We start from the raw sequence: 16,486 nt of genomic DNA on the forward strand, positions 1-16,486 counted from the left end.
TTGATCAGTATTTGTTTTACGGTGCTGCCAGAATAGTCTATACGAGGTATGTGTTCAATCCAACATTATTTATATTAATCATGTTATAATTTACAATGCAGAACTTACTTCCAGCGCATATTTCTTACTTCCAGCGCATATGAACATTGCTCGAGGTATTTGTGGAGGCAGTTCAAATAGAATCCCGGTTAAGGAAAAGTGGAAGGAATTCATTAACGTTAATAACTATTTTTGCCGCGAACGGATTTTGGCGATTTACCTACCAAACGAATCGGAAATTTCCAAAGATTGGTTCAATATGCTATATATTACAATCCCATAGTCTATATATGGAAAATTGGAAGCATTCCCATTTACTCATACATTTGTTCTGTCCATTTCTGTGCTTTCCCGAACAGAGCTGTCAATAACGAGCAACTTATCGACGAGCAACGAAGGGGAAATCGCAGGATATAAAGTCTTCGTGAACAAAGGAAAAGAAGAAGAACGAAGGGGAATATTTGCCTAGACTATAAACAGTGGATCTCGCTGAGGCAAACTTTCATTCTTCGTGAGGAAATTGACTGAACAACATCGTTGCTGGACGAGCAGGACAGCGAGGGATCAAATGCCTTTCTCAAGGCAATGGGGGTGGAGGAGTAATATTATGGATAAAGTGAAATTTTCCAAGGGCCTTTTTGAAGGTTAGAGACGAATGAACTGAAGAAGTTTAAAGTCTCAAGCAAGGAAGGAAGGCAAACTTTCGGTATCGTTCTGTATTCAGAGAAATGAATATCGCTTGTTCTTCCTTGTTTTGCGTCATCACATGTCTTCGTCTCGGATTTAGCTATGGACGCGACCAATTATTCACTCGCTCATTTCTCTGGAATTGCAGTTATTTCATCAACCTTACGCTAGGGTATTGGTAATGAATCTCTGCTGAGGCAAATATTCAGCGTTCTTCCAAGCAGTTAACATTGTTTCTTTTCTGTCATCAATGCATTGAACTGACGCTATGGCGAAGCAGGCGTTAAGGTTGTGCACCGACAAATTATTTGGGGAATACCAAGTTATTCAATAAGTTATATTAAGTTATTAATGCTGCTTTCAACTAGGATTGCATTTGCGCGAATCTTGATCATAATGAAGCAGCGCTACTCTTTTCGAGGTTGTTGAGATTAACAGATAGAGTTTATTTCGTTTATTTAGTCACCAAGAAAGTAAATTTTCGTAGCATTATAAAATAATATCCGCAGTTATAAACGAGCGACTTGAATTAAACTACAGCGTAGTTCTTTTCGAGTTGCACTAGCACACAACAAACGAGAATTCAGGGCCACAGGTGGTCGCCCAATACAATGAAGCTATTGACGCCGCTGCAACAAGAAATCGACGCTAAAAGAGAATTAGTTGTTGTGAAAATACATGAAAAGATTCATTTTCTAATAATTATATTTTTTGTAAAGCAAATTGTTCCATGATATTGTATTCATTACACATCCATGCATACAATACGCCTATTGAGCTTCATTCGTTGAGGGAATATCAGTTCTCCAAAATATAACCATATTAACACTTTTGGAAATATAGATATATTTATAATTTTCATAGCAGATGTCTCAAAAAAAAAAGATTTGGCATCCTTTCTATAGTGCTTTGTGAAACATTTCAAACTCGTTTCAAAATATTTCAGCACCGCCACTGACATTCGAGCAGAGTAACGAATCGAGCTGTTTTCCTCGATTTCTATAATTTCAGATTTTACTCGGTGTGATAGTGATTGTATCCTCGTATCCTCGATTCGATTTCTATAATAGGGCCCTAAATTTGAACTCAATATCTCAAAAAACAGGAAGTGGGTTATATCTATGGTTTAACCGCAAGGGTGACGTAGGACTATCGTTGATTTAGTGATCATTTGTTTGAAGTTGAATCTGAATCCATTCTGAATGAATGAATAAATGAATATTTGGGGGACTTCAAAAACAAGAGCATTACGTTGGAGGCACAAGGTTTTATGCATCCAATATTGGATAGGAAAATATTCTATTGATGGGTAAAAATAATCTTCAAAAGCTTTCCTGCTAACTGCACTTGATTGACAAATAACAAAACCAATAGTATTTGGTCACAGTATTATATGGATAGAAAACATTAAAATAAACTCTTTCGCTTGAATGAAATTTCCAATTCCAAGGGGAACTGGCGAATTATTTTGCAGCAATGATCACATCTTTCTGGATTCTGCTCGATAACCAGCAAACGGAAAAAGTTGCGCGCGTGTATTTGTGTGGCGGCTGCTCCGATGCCTCAACCGAAACCAATTTTCGATGCTGTTACTCTCTTGGTCGCCATCTTCACAAAACAAACTGTATTCGGTCACAGTGTTATATGAATAGAAAACATTAAAATAAACTCTTTCGCTTGAATGAATTTTTCAATTCCAAGGGGAACTGGCAGATTATTTTCAGCAACGATAACTTCTTTCCGGATTCTTCTCGATAACCAGCAAACTAAGGGTTGCGCGCGTGTATTTGTGTAGCGGCTGCTCCGATGCCTCAAGCGGAACCAATTTTCGATGCTGGTTCTTTCTTGGTCGCCATTTCAGTGGCATAACTCTCCTCCTGATGGATTCCCTTGTGGCCAAAGCTGCTCAAACAGGTTCCTGGTGACACCGTTCATCAGCGCTTTCATGATGAACGAAGTAAGCTTCACCACAACAGCGACAACACGCTCCAGTCGCTGTTCAATTATAACTGAGTGGATTTCCGAGCGGCGCTCGCTTATAAACCGATTAGTGATTTCAATAGTCTGTTTTGAAAGCAATTTTAAGGCTATTTAAACAAGGTTTTGAATCAAAAAGTAACAAGTATATAACGCGTAGACATTTTATCTTTAGAAAGAAGAGTTTATCATACCATTTCGTTCAGTTGTTTAAGAGCTATTAACGCTCAAAATCTCGGTCTCCGGCGTAACGCTTTCGCTTTCGAAACTTTGATTTTACACCCCGGTATAGAAATGAAAGACGTAGTCCTACGTCAAAAACCTGTGTTCTATTTTAAAAAACAGTTGATAAATCCTTAACCCGTTACATTAAAGCAGTTCCAGTCCAAGCTGTCAGTGCAAACGCCCCCTGAACAGATTCGATGCAAGCCGAAAAGGTCCGCCAGTGCATCGTCACCACTTCAGAGGCGCTCGGCGGCGGTATCGGCACGGAACCGGAACGGGGCCGGTGCGGGAGCGGTAGCTGGTGGAGACAGTTGAGTGTGCAAACATTTCGGTAAGTTTAGATTTTAGTTGCGGCGGTTTGATATAGGATGTGTAGGTGGATACGGTCAGAGGCCGATGTGTACAGCCAGCACGCCACGCGGCCGATGCGTTTGACTGCACGCCGAACGCCATCCGGGGGGGAGGGGTGATGCGGCGAAGGCTGGGACGAGGATGCGGCCAAACTGGACCACTCTTTGATGGAAGACGCGAGTGAGCGCGCGTTTCTGCATAAAATGCTGGTTGGCTGCACACATAAAAGCTCATTAAAATGTTATAGTGGGTAAACTGATTTATTATTGCATATTGTGGAATTGTGCACGTTGTTGCGTATTAGAGCATCTGCACTCAGCGCGCGAAGGGAGCAGTAATCTTCCGGTGCCACCGGTGAAAATCGCGGACTGCAGGTGATTGTGAACGAGGCGTGTGCAATGAACCGATGGAGCGTGGCGAAAGCCGCACTTTTTGCCAGCGGCAATGAAACTAGAAATTAATGAAGTTAGATTTTATTCTTTTTGATTATTTGGGACCGCTAATAGCTTTATTTTATACAATGTTCCTGTATCGAGTAATGGGTATTATCTACGAATCTCTTTCTTTTTTTTCTATACAAACATTTAGGCCAACTACTATACAAAAACTGCGGTAGAAGATATGTGCTTTTCGATTTTTTTTTACATTATTCAGGGTAATTGCTGCACTGTTTCGCGTTTGCCCGAAACCTCCCCCACGCTATAACCAATATCCAACAAACTACTCTACTTCTAATACGGACGCCACACATCACTCTGCTTGCAGTGCTGCTGTCGGGAGGCTTTGTCGCACTTCCTGGATTTCGTCCCGGAGCGTTCCAGCACTGTTAGGCTGGAAACACTGTCAGTGTAGGGAGAGGACGGCGACGTTGCGATCTCGGGACTGGGCGACCTTTTCGTGGACGTGACCGAGGGTGAGTTCTTCCGGCGATCCTCGTCCTCGTCATCGATAACGATCATCTTGCGCGGCGGAATCTCCTCGTCCTCTTCCCCATTGCTGGACACCACCGTGATGGACCGTTTATTCCCAGCAGCGTCGCTACTCTTGGGTGAGTCCAAACTGTCCTTGCTGTCGGTGTTCGGTGCGTTATTGTTGTTAGCGAAGAGCGACTGTCGGAACCACGGGAGCTCCTGATAGTTTCCGTACAACTGATTGTACAGCCAATGGTTCGGTTGAGGTATCAATGGGTTCTGGAAGAACAGCTGTGCCGCCAGGGCGTGATTCAGCGGGTGGGGTTGTTGCACCTGGTGCGGATAGGCAGGATTTCCCGAAAAGGCTCCGTTCTGGAACAGCTCCAGTCCACTTTTCATCTTGGCGTGGTTCTTCTGTATGAGTGAGGTGAAGGCTCCGCCTATCAGGGGACTTCGGCGGTCGGTTTCCGCGTGGCCACTGCTACCCAGATCGGAGCCGGTCACACTGATCTGATCGTTGTCATCGTCCAGATCGTCCCGATCGTAGTCCCCATCCGCGGACGGCCGGGCGTCGTCCGTGTTGGAGGTTACCGCTTGGTGCGCATCGCTGGAGGGATTCGGTGAGCTCTTCGGGCTGGTTGTACTATGTGGGTTGCAGTTAGCGAGAGGGTTGTGGATGTCTGAAAGATGGAGAAATGTAAATTAGTACAACCGGTAGATATGATGCGGTATATATTTAGAACTGTAGTTTTGTTTAATTAAAAATACTTTTTTTTTTCATAATAAAAATGAATCTGTTATTTTCAAATTCACATTAATTACATTCGATGTGAGCGCAATAGCGTGGTTCCAATGAACCACAATCTTAAGGGAACCATCCTGCGTATTGGGGACACCGACTCTCTTGTCATATAATATATCAAATATGTACCGAGAATTTGTGTTTGTGTGTTTAGAAATTGCTTTCAGTTCACGCAACGAATTCGTTTTTATGTCTTCAATGCGGTCAAAGCGGGTCCCACGATGCGGGGAATTTGAGTTTCGGAATTAGGGAAAAGCCACACGGGGCCATATCTGGAAAGTATTCAGTGCTAGATCAATCACATGTAATTCCCTGAGGTGGATATTTGTAAGACAACGCATCCACTAAGAAGAGCGCTGGCTACTATTGGCGTAATTTTTTGGAGGGGACTTGGAGCTTCTATATTACTGTCGGCAGCAGTGATGTCATTTTCACTGCAATGACACACCCGCGTGCGAGTTTCATGCCTGAACTGAGGGTAGAGTCATCACTCACCAAAGAGAAACTATGCACTTTTCCCTTTCACCGGCGAATATATAAAGAGCCAGTGTGAGCTAGTCGAGAGAAGTGCGAGTGAATCACACTCTCTTACACTCTCTTGACTCTCGGGTGTGCGAAAACCTGTGTCCAGCACTGAAGCGTGCTGATCTGCACTCTGCCACACTGAGGAGTTCACTGAAGAGTACACTGAAGGATAAACTGAAGAGTGCAATCTTATTCGATATGTAATCGAGCGAACCACAACACTAAGTTAATTGAAAGCCCTTTTCTGTTCTTTTATCTGTGCGCATCCGCCAGAGTGCACAGGTAAAAGGTTATCAGAGTGTACCCTCCAGTGGATTTATCCGCTACACTGTAGAGAGTTTGTGCGCTCTCTTTCCACACTCTAGCACGATCGATGGTTGAGTGGAAAAAAAAACTGATCTTCCAATATCTTGCGTTCGCACATATCTAGAACTATGGAGGATGACCGACTAGGTGGGTGAATTTAAGTTTCTCTTCGCTACACAGAGAATATGGACATCACTGGTCGGCAGTGCATCGTAGCGAAGAAAACTCGGCAATTCTAGTAGGATGCAATCCAAGAAGCTGATCGATCCGTGTAGAAGCACAATGGCTTAAGGTTCGAACGGAGTGAAGAAGTTTGAAGACCCTGCATCCAAACTCGACCGTAAGACCAGGACGTCTAAGGTTAGCGTAGGCTTCAATTATCTCGACTGTGTCGTGGGGATTTAGGGCTTCCATGTTGCTATAGGTAGTGGTTTCTGGTTATGAGGAACCAGAAGTGTTGTTGTTTTTCTCTTCAGTTCTCTTCAGGAACAACACCACCGAGTTGAGCCAGGTTCACTTCTTCCACTACTCACCTGGTTGATCGCCACAACTTTGTTCTGGTTTTTTGAGCGGTCAACAACGATTCGTGGGAAAAAGCCTTGTTCTTCAACTTGGGACCAGTTTCATAAATTTTGCCTCTGAATTAGGTTCCAGTTCGAGGCATTCACGTACCATTAAGCAGAGAGGTATATCCAGAACGAATTGTCGTTCTGTTGTATGATTTTGAACTGTTGATTCATGGGCCTAGTTCCACAAACCCTAGCCGGCTTCGATGGAGTGTTTAGAAGGCTACCACTATCTTCGCGTCTACGTTTCGATGCGTTTGTTGTAACAGTCGGCGTAACAGGAACAATCTGAGAGGTGAGGTGAAGTGAGAGGTGTTGGCCGTGAAAAGTATTTCATCTCAAAGATGAATATGAAAAAAAAGACTACAGTTTGCTAAGGCATATGGTCGGTGTTAAGTCAGAGCGAACCAAGTCGCAAAATTGAAAATTTTGAGTTATTGATTACATTAGGGTAAGTATTTTGTAAGCTACATTCCACATTAATCAAATCTGGAAAATCACGCGTACAGCAGGAATAATTTATTAAAATTGTTTTGAACCATTGAGCGAAACCCCTTATAGCACCGTTTTTCTCGAAATCATAATAATGTCACATGGTCCGGTCTGACTCAACACCGACCGTATGTAAACAGTCCTAAGGAGTTCTGGAGCGATTAGTGGAGGCGATCTGGCGTAGTGGTAACATCCATACCTCTCACGCAGAGATCACGAGTTCAATTCTCATTCCCGACATTCTTCCAAAAATGGAAGTAAAAGTGACGAACCAGCCGAAATGTGTTGAAAATCACTATAATAGAGAAAAAAAAGTTCTGGGACAGGGCCTTTTATACGGATGAGCCGAAAGCCAATCTTTTTGAATCGAATGGAAGGCAGATGGTGTGGAGAAAACCAGGATCAGTGCTTCAGATTCAGCATTTGGTTACCACAGTAGAGCACAGCGGCGGTAGTCAGTTGCTGTATGGTACATTGGCGGCTTCTGGATCTGGAACCGTGGAGTTTATCGATTCGGTGATGGACAAGATGGCTTCATTGATCTTCCTGAAACATAACCTATAGTCTCCCGTTCAGAAATTGGGTATCCCTCGTGATTACTACTTTCAACAGAATAATGACCCGAAGCAACCTGACTTCGTGGTGCGGATAGCCACTGTCTATTATGTCCCAATCAACTCAAAACACCTCCGCAATCACCGGCCTTGAACTCTGTTGAGTATCTATGGTGGGAAATCCAGAACCATCTGAAGAATAAAAATCCAGGGAACGGAGCGAAACTCAAAACGATGATTACGATAGATATGGGAGGCACATCCGTCTATAGCGACCAGAAATTTTGCCTCAGTGCTTGCAGGAAGTGCTGGGTGGTTATCTGTTAACATTTCCGATTTAAATTTTCTTTAAAGAAAAACTTGAACTGTAAACTCACGTCTTAAATGTAGATTTTTTGTTTGTATTTTAAATATGAAGTAAAAATGTGAAATTTTAATAATGAATATAAGTAGCATTTAATTATTTACATTTTAACCCCGAAAAATTCAAAAATAATAAAACAGCACGAGGTGTATACTCAATTTCGAGATTGACTGTAAGTCTTAGACATTTTATCTTTTGAATGAAATGATTACAATCCACTTCGTTTAGCTGGAAAAGAATGAAAAAGAATTATTACCGCTCATAGAGGAATCGATTTCTCCTCGAAAATACCCAGCTCAAGTAATACCCCCCTCCCCGTCAATTGGAAACATCGATCGATTGTGGCATTCGTCAACAAATGATATTCAGCTTTCATCAAACAATATGGTTTCTTTGATATGGTGGAATACTCTTTATACCTTATCAAACATTTCATTTTTTCCGCTATCAAATCCATAGCCAAAGTCACCATTTGTAAACAATCTGTATCGAATTGTCATCCTCACTTCATTTTTCGCTAAACGCTCCGTTCGATCCGGCTACAGAAAAGAAATGGAATTGGGGGAGAAGAGCATAGTGTTTGAGCGAGCGAAACTATCTTCCCGTCACTTTCCAATCACTATTAAATGGATTTCCGAGCGGACGCCCGCTTTTTTACAGATTTGTGTGATTTCAATAGCCTGTTTTCAAAGCAATTTCTAAGCTACTGGATCAAATTTCCGAGTCAATAAGTAACAATCATTTAACTCATAGGCATTTTATCTTTGAACGAAGTGTTTTTCATACCACTTCATTCAACGTTCAACATATCGGAAGGCCGATGACGTGCAAAAGAGGGAGCGGATCGGCGGAATTATGTCGTCAAATTGCTGTGATCGTGTGGCCTCTGAACTTCACCTGCTGAGAGTTCACCAGTTGACGGAAAAACTCGACACACTAGTACATCAATTGAGCGTCCTATCAAAGCGGCTGGAACGTTATTCTGACTCAAAAAAGCGCCAAATACAAAATCGGTCGTTCGGAGATAAAGAGAAGCGTTCTACGACCACATAAGCGACGAGAAACCCGACTAAAGCGAATGTTTGCCAGATACTAGCAATGTGACGAACTTCTGGGCTGATATTTGGAAGACCCCAATACAACATCGCGACAGGAAATTGTGGTTAAGACGCGTGGAGGAGAACAGTCTACAAGGTCAACGCTGTTTCACGTCAGCGTTCAGGTGTAGCTATCCGGGTTGTCGAAAAAATAAGCAAGGACAAGGTGTTCGGCCTCGAAGAATGTCGCTGTGTCCGTCCCTGGAAGGACAATTCACCGAATCCGAAGGTGTTGAACGGTGAGTTCATAGAAGACATGGTTCGTGACGAATATTATGAAAATCTCGGATTCCGGCACCTCATCAGGTTTCGCCATTCCGACATCAAGACGGAGCTGAGAGTCATGTTCTTGAGTGGAGTGAACTGTGGCCTAAAGACATTCCAGAACTCGGGGAACAAGTGATTAACACTTTCGCGGCTTCCCTACTGACCTTCAATTTCGGAGTAGTCTAATGGAACAAAACTGACCTAGAAAACCTTGAGAGGAGGATGAGGAAAGCACACAAAGAGGCTGGAATGCATCATCCTCAATCGGCACTGGAAAGATTGATACTACCACGCAATAAATAGGGACTTGGAATCATCAACATTTCGCACTGTATGTTACCCAAGTACGACAACTGGCCCAGGCTGTCACGTTTTGAGCAACGCAGCCTACACCGAGCGCCACAGCAACGTGGCGCGCATTGTACATCATAAACTGGCGCTCCAATGTGGTCATCTGGAAACTACCGGTACCTGTCTGCAACTGTCCTTGAAAACACCCATTTTATACATTACTGGGATCGCACTGTTCTAACCGACATCTCGATCCCCCACAAGCTTCCAGATGTTATAGTATACGAAGTCACCATCATCGATGTCGCTATTCTATTGAACCAAAATCTGGAGGATACCCACGGTCGCAAAATATGAAAGTACCGAACATTGGCCGTGCAACTCAAGGAACTGTGGGGTGGGCTAATGGAAGTCCCAATAACTACAAGTGGTAGTCACTTGGTGCAAGGTAGGGACTATACGGCGGATGCAAAAGAAGCTCCCATCCGAGCTCCCGGAGCTTCTGGCGCGTCACCAAAGAAGTGTGTGGCCTGGCGTTGTCCTGATGGAAGACAATGCGGCCTCTGTTTATCAAAGATGGCCTCTTCTTCATGAGTGCTACCTTCAAGCGGTCCAGTTGTTGGCAGTACAGGTCCGAATTGAGCGTTTGGCCATAGGGAAGCAGCTCATAATAGATTATTCCTTGACAATCCCACCAAACACACAGCAGAACCTTCCTGCCCGTTAATGAGGGCTTGGCCACCGTCTGAGCCGCTTCAGCGGGCTTCGACCACGACTGTTTGCGCTTCACGTTGTCGTAAGTGACCCACTTTTCATCGCCAGTCACCATCCGCTTCAGAAACGGGTCGATTTTGTTGCGATTCAGCAGCGATTCACATGCGTCGATACGGTCAAAGATGTTTTTTGCGTCAACGTGTGTGGCACCCATACATCGAGCTTCTTTGTGAATCCAAGCTTCTTCAAATGGTTAATAACGGTTTGATGGCTTATCCCCAGCTCTAGCAGCCGTAGCATCGGCCAAGAGCTGGGGATAAGCCATCAAATGCCGGTCTTTCTCGGCTAATTCAGCTGTCAAGGACTATATTATAGCGTGCAAAAATACATTTCCAACAAGCTATAGTATGACTCGATACAATGAATACCACTAGAACTACGCGCTTACAAATACACCTCGCGGAAATACCGCAGGACTTTTTTGACAGCCTAAATATGAGCCACTGCAAGAGGAGCAAATTTATACTCGTTTTCGCTGATAAATTTGCTAGGAAGTTCTTGATTTGGAGAGGGATTTGCAGTTATGGACAGAAAACTAAGTTTAAAATAAGACAAAAACAAGACAATGGGCCCGAAAATGTATAGGGTGCCTGCGGAAACATCTCCTTCCCTTTATAAGGTCACGTTTTTATGAAATAAAGTGACCGTTAATAACTATTTTTGCCGCAAACGGATTTTGGTGATTTACATACTAAACGAATCGGAAATTCTCTAAGATTTGTTTAATATGCTATACATTACAATCCCCTAGTTTGTAAATGGTATAAATTCATGAAAACTTCAAGCGTTCCCATTTCCCCGTACATTTGTTCTGTCCATTTATGTGCTTTCCCGAACAGAGCTGTCAATAACGAGCAACTTATCGACGACCAACGAAGGAGAAATCTTAGGATTTAAAGTCTCTGTGAACAAAGGAAAAGTAGAAGAATGAAGGGGAATACTTGCCTAGAGTACAAACAGTGGTTCTCGCTGAGGCAAACTTTAGAGGCGAATGAACTTCAAAGTTTAAAGCCTCTTAAAAACAAAGAAAGAAAGAAGGCAAACTTTCATTCGGCATCGGACTGTTGAGCAATCCAGTTCACTTTGCTTTCGCTGCGCTTCGATCTAAGATTGGACCCCACCATATTAAGGTAATATTATATTATCAGGCACATAGCGTAACCGGCACGGCACGTTTGATGCAAGACCAATATTATTGCGTGTGTTTCAAATGTATATGCGTATATATAGCGGAACGGCTCCGAACATACACAGCACGTTTCAGACAAATGCATGAAGGATTTCTCGAAAAGAATATTTTGCCGGTGCCGGGCACGACTACACGGGCGAGTAGCACCATACATACAAATCAAACGTCGAAGTTCGTGGTATGGGTGCGTTCGTCGCTCTTCGGTACGACATCGGTTCAATCACCAGTAGCATTTCTCCGCTTCGTCCGCGTTGCCGGTCCGTACAGAGAAGTTGCTATGTCTGATGATATGAATACATCATGTATTTGTCTGCCGGTGTCGGTACGTGACGTTCACGCTACGTGCTGGATAATATAAAACGGCCTTTATTCTATAATTCAAACTTGGATATCGTCGTTTGGTTTTTCTATTCGTTTTTCGCGTTATTCGTATCGTGTGTTTTTCTTTCCGCGTCATAAATTGGAAGCTTCACGTAGTGTGTGATGCAAGAGGAAGAGGAAGGTAAAAAACGAACGCATTGCCAGGGGCAATAAAAATTCGAGGCAAGCGTCATCTAATGATGCACTCGATGTTGATGCAGTGAAAAGCTCTCGCACTGAACCGAGCTTTCGCAAGTGTGACACCGCATCGAACAACAGCGCAGTAGGCGATTTCGGCGCATCGGTCGAAAATGTAAACGCCGTTACTCAGTCTTTTTCCAAGCAGTTAACATTGTTTGTTTTCCGTCATCCTAAGGGCTTCGTTGGTGCCTTTGAGAATACATCAATGCATTAAACTGGCGTTATGGCAAAGCAGGCGTGAAGGTTGTGCGCCAAAAAATTATTTGGGGAAAACCAAACATCTTGAATGTCTTACTGGAACGTTATAAGTTATTTAGGTTCGCGTGCCAGTCGCAAAACTGCCTTCAACTAGGATTTCATTTGCGCTAATATTATTAGCAATGCAATGCATTGACATGAAATAAATTGCGACATACGATCAGCTAGTGTATTGTTTTGCAAGGGCAAGAATGAATCATCAATCAATTATCGTCAACTGATTCAACAATGAAAAAAACATTTCAGAGATTATTCTGCTAAGCAGTTGTTTCTAAAATTTCACAGTATTATAGAATAATATCCGAAGGTATAAACAAGCGACTTATAAAAAATAACAGCGTAGTTCTACGTCAACAATGCGGTCGTATGTTGGACACAACCTCCTATATTTTTTTTCAAAACATTATCCAGTCATTTGTATCACGTAGACCATACACGTAGAAGAAAGATGTCAATTTCAAGCAGTCACCATAAAATTAATGGAATGAGATCTTGAAATATGTCAAAAAAAAGAAAAAAAAAGCAGATAATGCGTTGGAAGGTAATAATAGTATTATAACACAGCGAGATTCTAGAGCCTTTACGAGAAACAAGGTCACACGAATACCTTTTATCTGGATAGAAAATTCATCCGAATTGTAAATAATCCCGAATGAGAAAGAAAGAAATATTTAGAAAAGGGTGAATATTTTGATTATTATTTTGATAACAAATTAAAACCAGTTGAACACAACCCGACAATGAAGCTTCTTTATTAATGTTTGCATTGAATATGAATGATATATTTCAAAGCAAAAATTAACCGTGCAAACGTAATACATCAGGCAAAGGTATGACTCTACCAAAGGATCCTCTCATATGTTTCAAATTAACCGGGCAATCGATGGAATACAGGTTTGCTTGCGAGAGGCCCTCGCTTCCAACGGCGAGTCGGCGGCCGACTTGGTTTGCATCCCCTCGGCGGCTTGGGGCCGCCTCGGTTCCTTGTCCTCTTTAGATGCAGACTTGGTCCCCATCACATTGATCTCAGAATAAATTCGGGTGAATGTCATTCGAATATTTGTTACATTCGGATAAATGTGCTTCGGGTAAACGTGTTTCCGGTGAGTGGTATTCGGGTAAATGTTACACAACCGTCGATTACATTGTGGAAGACCTCAATCCTCCCAATTGCCCCTAATTCTACCTAAACGAAAAATATTGGAAAAATGTCAAGTGGAAATTGAAAAAGGGTGCCAAAGCGACTCGAGGCGCTCCAAACATAAATAATGAAATGGTCGCTGAGGTCGACCAACAGAGAGTCCGAACTGTGATGGAGGGTATCCGAAAAAAAATACGAAAATCCATGAAAAAAATTTCCGTTAATTATTAGGTTCGGGAAAAATGATTCCATTATTTTTGGGTGAAATTCAAAACCTTTTTTAATATGTTGCGAATTGACCGATTTGTGTCAAATCAAGTTTTTTTGTGATGGTTCGCATGATTCGCATGGTCTGTTGTGAACGATATTTCTATACACTGGAGTCGCTTTTTACGCGGGGGATACGTGCCGCGTAAAAGAAAACCGCGTAAATTCCAAAAACCGCGTAAATTCCGAAATCCGCGTAAATATAAACCCGGTAAATTTGAAAATCCGTATAAAAATCTAACAAACAGTGAATTATTAATTAAAATTGCAACCCACATTCTAACAATTGATTAGCTGATTTTTTTTTGTATGCGTAAATCATGAAATCTGTATCTCCTTTTATTTCTCTGCTACTAATCAGTGATACAATTCAAAGATATTTCGTGAAAAGTCACACCAATTAGCACATTCAATTTGTACGCGGTTGATACGTGCTGCGAAAACAAACCGCGTAAATTTCGAAATCCGCGTAAATCCGAAATCCGCGTAAATTCCAAAAACCGCGTAAAAGAGCCGCGTAAAATAAAACCGCGTAAAAAGCGACTTCAGTGTATTTTACACATTTTTCATCACCCGTGATGATTTGCTTCTGGAACGGATCGATTTCGTTGCGTCTTAGTAGTGCTTCGCTGAAGGTCATTCGGTTAATCAAATTCCTCTGCGTTAATTCATGTGACACACAAACATCGAGTTCCTCTGCGAAACCGTTCTTTCTCAAATGATTACAAACCGTCACATGGTTGATTTTTACTATATTGACTATCTCCAGGACAGCTTGCTTGTCATTCTTGCAGGAATTCCATCGAAATTTCACATAAAAACCTTGTTTACAATAATGTTACCCTAAATGTCACCTTTCAGGCGCGCGTTTCTTAGATAAAATTGGTCGGCGTGAAGTCAGACCGGATCATGTGACATTTTTATGATTTCGAGAAAAATGAGCTTGAAATTGGGTGCTATGACGGTATTCGTTTAGCATTCAAAACAATTTCGATGCATTATTCTGGCTGCACGCGTCTTTTTTTTCCAAATCTGATAAATGTGAATCAATAACTCGAAATTTTCAATTTTGCGATTTGGTCCCCTCTGACCTAACGCCGACCAATTAGAACAACACAAATGAATACAAAATTGGTAAAAATAATATTATGTACAAAATATTTATTAAATATTTTTTAAGACAACGAAAAGCTCAGTGTACACCCAAAATTGATTTTGAGCTCATGTTTTGTCATCCCGATTTATGACATTAAATGAGACATAACATAACAGAAAATGTCATGACTCACAAATACAGGGGTTTCCAACTTTAAATTCCGAAAGTAAATTGAAAGAAACACACTTAGAATTCGAATTTCGATGAAACTTTTATTTCAAATTAAAGTTTGGTTTATGCCATTATGTGTGAAATACAACATCATTCAAATGTCCACCTAGGGCTTCCTCGCATACCTTGATCCGGAACAAGTAATTTTCAATGACTTTTCGGCACATATGGGGCGGTATCTCGGTCATAACTTCACGAATGTTGTCTTTCAAATTTTCAAGAGTTTGCGGAGAGTTGGCATAGACACGGTCTTTCGCATAACCCCACAAAAAAAAGTCTAGCGGGTTCAAATCGCATGATCTGGACGGCCAATTGGCATCACCAAAACGCGAAATTATGCGTCCCTCAAATTTCGTTCGCAATATGGCCATGTTCGGTCGTGTTGTGTGGCACGTGGCGCCGTCCTGCTGAAACCACATGTCACCCGTATCCATATCTTCAATTTGTGGCAAAAAAAAATCGGTTAACATGCGGCCATAGTGCTCACCATTCACAGTTACCGTCTCGCCGTCCTCATTTTCAAAAAAATACGGCCCGATGACCTCACCAGACCATAATGCGCACCAAACAGTGAATCTTGGCGGATGCAATGGCCTCTCAAAAATCACGTGTGGATTTTCTGAGCCCCATACGACCAAAATCCGTTCGTAATGCTCGAAAAACATTTGCCGGTTTTTCATCATTTTTATAGTATAATTTAACAAAATTAACACGTTGTGCGATGCTAAAACGATCCATATTGTAAAATGGCAGACATTCAACTAACGATATGACGCTTTGGTTGACAGCTTTGTCAAACGGTTGTCAGCGTAGGGCTGTATACTTTCGGGAGCCCGAAATTGAAAACACTGTACTGGTAAGCATTTGTATAATATACATGGTACAGCAATATAAGAATAATACGAGCGAGCGAAACAAAACACAGATAAGTTTTCCGCATACTTTGCCACATACACGGCCCAGACCGAGATTGATATTGTTCTCCTTCATGCGCTCCTTTTTTACTCTTAGGAAACACTTCCCAACTTCATTTTATAATCAGGTGCAATATTATCACGTATTTGCTGAACAACTGCTGAAGCATCATTAGCCATGTGGATAGCGTGGTCGTGTAAATTAGCTTCGAACCCAGCCGGCCTAGGTTCGATCCCATTGACATGTCGTATGGACTTTTTTTTGACACAATCCCAAATGAAATGAAAAAAGAAAACAGAAAGAGATGTCTGCACGCATACATACAAACCATTTTTAAGCTTTTAAAAGAGCTCATTATTTGCGCATTTGACTTTCCAGCACACTAAAGAGGTAGCTCGTGAGCCGTCAGCGAGTGCAGACGCAATTTTCGATCGCTCCGTGTGTGTTTTTATTTCGTTATAGGTTGTGAATATGTTATTGAAAAAATAATGTTCTTCTGTGAAGTTACGTGAAGTGAACGTCTTGTGATCATTTTAACTAGTTTTGTAGGTGCGAGAGGCCATGTTTCTCGTATGTTTGACGAAATGGTTTACGAACAAT

The 16,486-nt window shown here is 42.0% G+C and overlaps 1 protein-coding gene across 7 annotated transcripts in view; it reads right to left on the reverse strand.

Annotated features, from left to right (window-relative positions):
• Positions 1 to 3,776: 3,776 nt before the first annotated feature.
• LOC129762457 (runt-related transcription factor 1) overlaps positions 3,777 to 16,486 on the reverse strand; it is a 167,873-nt gene continuing 155,163 nt past the window's right edge. For all 7 annotated transcript variants that reach the window (XM_055760719.1, XM_055760715.1, XM_055760714.1 and 4 more), the window contains one exon: positions 3,777 to 4,870. In XM_055760719.1, coding sequence (XP_055616694.1) covers positions 4,011 to 4,870 — 860 coding nt within the window. In that variant the 3' untranslated portion in view covers positions 3,777 to 4,010. The remainder of the gene's footprint in view (positions 4,871 to 16,486) is intronic.

Source organism: Toxorhynchites rutilus, chromosome 1 (genome assembly GCF_029784135.1).
Source record: "Toxorhynchites rutilus septentrionalis strain SRP chromosome 1, ASM2978413v1, whole genome shotgun sequence".
Taxonomy (NCBI): domain Eukaryota; kingdom Metazoa; phylum Arthropoda; class Insecta; order Diptera; family Culicidae; genus Toxorhynchites; species Toxorhynchites rutilus.